This window comes from Triticum urartu, chromosome 5, assembly GCF_003073215.2.
Source record: "Triticum urartu cultivar G1812 chromosome 5, Tu2.1, whole genome shotgun sequence".
Classification (NCBI taxonomy): domain Eukaryota; kingdom Viridiplantae; phylum Streptophyta; class Magnoliopsida; order Poales; family Poaceae; genus Triticum; species Triticum urartu.
This window is the reverse complement of record NC_053026.1, coordinates 130,875,949-130,881,948: the sequence shown is the minus strand read 5'-3', so window position 1 is coordinate 130,881,948 and position 6,000 is coordinate 130,875,949. Positions and strand designations below refer to the sequence as shown.

The following is a 6,000-nucleotide window of genomic DNA, read 5'->3' as shown; positions in this document are numbered from 1 at the left end:
TCGCTCTAGTGTTTGTAGTCACTGTTAGGTGGTCTACAGACCTCCAAATAAAATAAATTAGTTGTAATCACATCAAATAAAAAAGTGGAAAATAAAAATAGATGAAAGTAGCAAAAGAATACAAAGTTTCGAACTCACAGCTTAATAGATAATTGTGCTAACCAGGACGATGCCACATTTTCTTTATTTCTTCAACTTTGTTGGTGTACATGAGTAAATTTTTTTTGCATATATCAAGGTTTGAGATTGCTTACCGGGTCTGCCACCCGGTAGAGTACATGGATATATATGTGCATTTTTACACCCACTAATAAATTATGGAAAAATTAAAAACATTCATATTTTCTCTACTGTCACGCTATTGTGTGACCTCATGATATATCATTACATGGTAGGAATATTTTCTGTAGTGTCATCATTGCATTTAATGACATTGATAATGTTATTTAGGAATGCAATTGTTTCCTTTTACTAGTGGGTGACTATATGGTAGGAATATATCACTTTCGGTTCTGGTGCTTCCTATCTCTACTCCTAAAGTCCTAGATGGTAGGCCGGTAACCGCGGTTTTTTTACCTCATCTCCCACCACCCCGTCCCACTCGATTTTTTTCCTCCCATTGAAAAACCAAACCCCACTAAAAACCCTAGGCCGCCAATATTTACTCCCAGAAAAGGGAGGCGGGTTGATTTGGTTGTCAAAAAAGGAATCACATTGATTTGGCTATCAAAAATAAAGAATCACCTTGATTAGGCTTCCAAAAACAAAGACGCGTTGATGTGGCTGCCAAAAAAAGCAGTCGCATTGATTTGGCTATCAAGAATAAAGAATCGACTTGATTAGGCTTTCAAAAACCAGGAACCAGGACGTGCCTTGATTTGGCTTCCAAAAAAAGAGGAGGCTCCTGTGACCACGCCGCCCCTCGGAACCTCAGGTGACGCCGCGCCTGCAAGGGCCACGCCAGACTCCCTACCACGGAGACGTCTTGAGGGAGCAAGCTTCGACTGCTGCGGCGGCCGCAGCGGCAACACCATCACCTGGTATGTCTTCCTGCCACGAGCCGGCCGCTGACCTTAGCCTACTTCTATCCGTGTCCTCCGTATCCGCTGTTGAACATAGTATGACTCTTTGGAGTTTGTACATCACATTCTTAGACAAATGCTTCAGCTAGGTAGCATTACATGCTTCACACAGGTAAATTTGGTGCCCCACATTTACTTGCCGTCCCTTGTCTATCTTTAACGCATTATCATCTTCACAACAAAGTAATGCATCCATCTAAGTACCATTGGTGATCTTGGCGGCCCAGTGGAGACTTCGCTGACATTGCTAAAGCTCTCATAGAAGTAGGCTAAGCTCAGCGGCATGTACAACCATGACCGCCGGATATAGTTTTGATGCCTGCAAAACTAAAACAATGGTACGCTGAAGATCTTTTAGTGCAGATTGAAACTCAGATAACAATCATGGAAGGAAATATAACTATCGTATCAGGAATAGTCACAATTAGTGATGTAGATGCAGACAGTACTCCAAGATGTTAACAGTACTGATAAACACAAATGTTCATATCAAATATACTCCCTCCGTTCCTAAATATATGTGTTTTAAGAGATTTCAATATAAATTACAGAGTGTAGGTTTAGCTAGAAAGAAGTATGGGATGTAATGCATCCTCTCGTTTTTATATAGACAGGACAGGAGCTAGCGATTAATCTTGGGGTTTAATAGTGCCCTGTCAACATGCTTTGTGATATCCAACTCTCTAGCGGGGAGAGTTTGGGGAGATCGGTCGGGATCCGTCGCCGCCGCCTCTGGTCGTCTTCCTCTGCAAACGACGCCGCCGCATCGCCTCTGTGCCTCATGCCGCCGTGTAGGAGAGTGGGAGGGGATTGAGATGGAGTTGGAGAGGCGGAGGGAGTGAGGAATGCCGGTGACTATGGTGAGAGTGGGGGTGACTTGAGGGTGACGCTGGGTAGGTGAATTTTTTGGGGGATTGTGTCACTCATGTTTATTAATATGATTTGTATATATTTATATGTAATTAGTGGTACCCAGCTTTTTATTGCAAATAAAAATGTGTTAGTCTCACTTTTTTAAATATATTTTATATGTTTATTTATATAATGTAGTATAAAATATTTTTATCAATTCCACTTTTGTTCATCAGAAATAATAAGTATTGGATTCCGATGTTTTTTTAGAAATATCATCTCACATAAGCACTTATGTAACGATGACGGACCAAACTAATACACCATGAGAAGAGGTGCATACCTAAACCTTCTTTATATGTATGTTATACAAAAGGTGCATTTTTATACTCCCTCCATTTCATAATGTAGTGCTTTCTCTATCCACGTGCTTCAACTTTGACCGTAAATTTAACTATCAAGACCGATTGCGGCGGGAGCGAAAATTATATCAGTGAATTCGTATTTGAAAGAAGTTTTCAATTATATAATTTTTTCTTCCACCGCAGTTGGTCTAGTTGGCTAAATTTATGGTCAAAGTTGGACCTCGGAAAGCGCGTGCGCACTATATTATGGAATGGAGGGAGTATGATTATTGTTGCAGAACATGGGAGAGACAGAGATGTATTCTGGCGATGTTTAAAAAGAATCCATCGACAAGGGTTTCGAGGCCACGTCGTTGGAAGGGGTTGAAAGTTTCTAAAGCCTTTTACAACATAATGATGTGCAAGCGCTGATAACAAATCAAGAAAAAACAAATACAAATGTCATCGCACAAGGTATTTTTTCAGTGTTATTATCCGTCCTTACTTTGTCATATTGTTTTTTGTGTTGAACTAGTTTGGCTCATTTTTGTATCACGACGGTAAACTATGTTTATACATCTAAATATATCACTAACATCGAGTCAACCATGTCTGCTCCCAAGAAAACCAACTTTGTGGACAGTAGAGATGCCTTATTATCAAACAATGAGTTGAAATGCCTTATGAAAGATGATATGATCTTGCACAATGGTGTAAGACCAATCGCATAACCTTTGTCCTTAATAATCGCAAGTGCGTGGGCTTCAACTATCATTCGATTGTGCGTGTGTTATATTGTCTCTACATGTAAAATCTAGCATGCATTATCTTTGTGTAATAACTCTAGCAAAGTATTTCAGAAGCCCGTGGCAACGCACGGGCATTCTACTATTTTTCTAAAACTTGCCAAATATGAATGTTGGGAGACCTATTTTTCTAAAACTTGCCAAATATGAGTGTTGGATGACCTATTACCTCGTTCAATCTAGACCCTTGGATCAGAAATAATGGTGGGTCCTTAATAGTTGGGACCATCTTAAAATTTGCCTTAATGTAATTGCTATGCTCAGTGGCCAGCATGACAGTGGCATCTAATCCCAGTCGGAGAGATAAGATCAATTTCCCCACCTTTCTTCCTTGCAATCTTTGTGAACACACTCGCTGCTGATAGGCATCCATGACCCAACTTTACCCGACCCATCATGATCACAAGACAAGGTTCCCGTCTCTGCCCCCCTTGCGTCGGCTTGAAAACTTCTTGGCGGGTCCCGATCCGATAGTGGAAGATTTCAAAAATTTCCGCCTTCAACCGGGCAGAAAAGCAAGCGGAGAGAAGACAGGCGACGCCTGGAATCCTCTTTCCTGCCATTTCTAATTGAGAAGAGAAGAATTCTTGCGGCTGACATGGCTTCGGGCTGCGCCAAGAGGAAGCATGGAGGGGAGGCGAGATGCCGGTGCAGATGCCGCCATGTCCACGTCCACTACCACCTGCCACGCAGGCGAGTCTCGCTCCTCCGGTGGTTGCCTCGCCCTCGCCTCTCGCTGCTCTCCTACCTCCTGGTTCCTCCTGTTCTCTCCTTCGCCCTGCTTGCCTTTGTGGTGTCGTTTCTCTGGTTCACCTTGCTCTATTTCGTCGCCTCGCTCTTGAGCAACGATGACGATCTCGAATCCGTCAAGAATGTCGGCATCGGCGGCCCTGCCAGCGACGTCGAAGACAGTGGGCAAGAGGGAAATTCAGAGGCGAAAGGGGAAGCTGTGAGGCATGCGGCGGAACACCTGACTGGTGATACTGCTACGGCTGACAATTCTTTCAGGAGACTCGAGATAAAAGAAGTTCGGGCTGATGGATTCTCTCAAGTACCTCGGACGAACGACGACAAACTGGTCGAAGATGTGAATATCTTTGAGACAAGCAGTGCCACCATGGCTGATTCAGAGGGATTTTCCGGATGGCGTCAGGTACAGGATGTGCCGGTCGATTGGTTTGTGGATGAACACGACATCAGAGTGGACAGCAGTAGCACACCAGATGATTTATTTCCATCTCTGTATTCCACTGATTCAGCTGAAATTCATGATTTTCCTGACATGGACGAACCGAGAGGGATGTCACCGGACTTCCTTGCTGAAAGCAAGCAAAATATGGTCGTGTCATCAAATACTTCGTGTCATCATCATGGTATTAGCGACGAATATGGTGAAGAATATCGTGACGATAGGAAGGAGTTATCAGCTTGTGGTACATATGAAATTATTGATTTCATTGACAAGCACGAAACAAGAGACCAGGCACCTGACGGTTCTTTTGTTGAAGATGAGGAAACCGGACAGTTTGAATCCTCAGATGAAGGGAGTACCCAAGAAAAAGATGCAAAGAGTGTACTTGAACTGGTTGTTGATAGCATAGCGACTCTGGAAGATTTTCGTGAAAAGCAAGAAGTACAAAACGTGCCCGAAGTTCTGATCACGGAGGCAAATGCAGAGCAGAGTGTTGGAGCTTCAAACGAAGGTCAGGATTCCAGCAGTGAGAAGGAAGCATCAATGGTGTCACTTCATTCTGTTTGTGAAGATGCAGCCTCCTCAGATGCTTCATCCCACCATTATTTGGTTTATGAAGATGACAAACAGGAAGAGGTTACCAAACACAGCACAGCAGAAGCAGAGGCACCCGATCCTGCATCTGCTGTAATTTGCAACATCTTTGAGAACCGTCAGACACCAAGAAATGAGGCATTTGATGGTTTCGAGAATGACGACGAAGCCAGAGAGGTGGCCTCACAGGAGAGTCTGGGAGATGAAGCTGATAAAATTAACGATGACTCTGCCTCGGAGGTGAGTCAAAAGAGCCTTTTGTTTAGTTTTCTTCATTAAGTAAGCTGTCGACTGAAATTTTCCCGGGTTCATGTTTCAGCTGGATTTGAAGGGAGTGCATTGTGGAGCGCCACTCCTCAGGAGGTCCCCATCACAATGGTGGAATTTATGTGGAGTCGTTGATGTGTTTGCTGGCTCGGGGGATTAAATGAAAGGTGATGCTATTCGTGGCTTCCTCTGGTCCACTCCGTTTGTCAGGCTTCCGTGTTTTGTAACTTCATAAAGTGTTTTCCTTGTCGATAAAGTCAAGACAGCTATGCTTGAATCAAGCTGCAGCGTTTTTTCCCTGAAAGAAATGTCTCAAACTAGGATAACATAGCGACATTTATTTTCATTGTGATGAATTGTTCTTTCTTTTTGCGGGTGATGATGAATTGTTCTTGCATTGTGAATTGTCATGACTGCCGAAATCTATGTGTGAATTGCTTGACCTATTCACTTAAAACAAACATACACTCCCTCCGTCTTAAAATAAGTATTTGTACTAAATCAAAGACACTTGAGTAACCCAACGCACCGACCCATTTCATACGTGTGTCCGTTGGGTCAAAACGGACACAAAAATCGGCCCAATGCGCCGACCCAAACGGACACGCGTCCGCTTTTTGTTCGCCTGCCGACCCATTTCCGGTCCAAATTTGAGCCTCATTTGCGTCGGCGCGGACACGAAACGGCCATCCCACCCCGCCGCCGCCGCCCAGTTCCGGTGCCCATGCCAGTAGTCCGCACCCACATACATCCCCCCGCGCACGTCACCGGCACCACTGCCTCGCCGTCGGGCCCCCCCCCCCCTCGATATCGACACGAGCACCTCCTTGGACCCGCACCCCCCGCGTCCCTGGCCAGCTCCT

At 44.4% G+C, this 6,000-nt stretch overlaps 1 protein-coding gene across 1 annotated transcript; it reads left to right on the top strand.

Annotated features, from left to right (window-relative positions):
* The first annotated feature begins 2,182 nt into the window (after window positions 1-2,182).
* On the top strand, window positions 2,183-5,516 carry LOC125508180. The gene is made up of 2 exons (XM_048672787.1): window positions 2,183-5,110; window positions 5,190-5,516. The coding sequence occupies exons 1-2, from the start codon at window positions 3,683-3,685 to the stop codon at window positions 5,295-5,297; spliced, it is 1,536 nt and encodes a 511-aa protein (XP_048528744.1). The 5' UTR covers window positions 2,183-3,682; the 3' UTR covers window positions 5,298-5,516.
* Window positions 5,517-6,000: the final 484 nt, after the last annotated feature.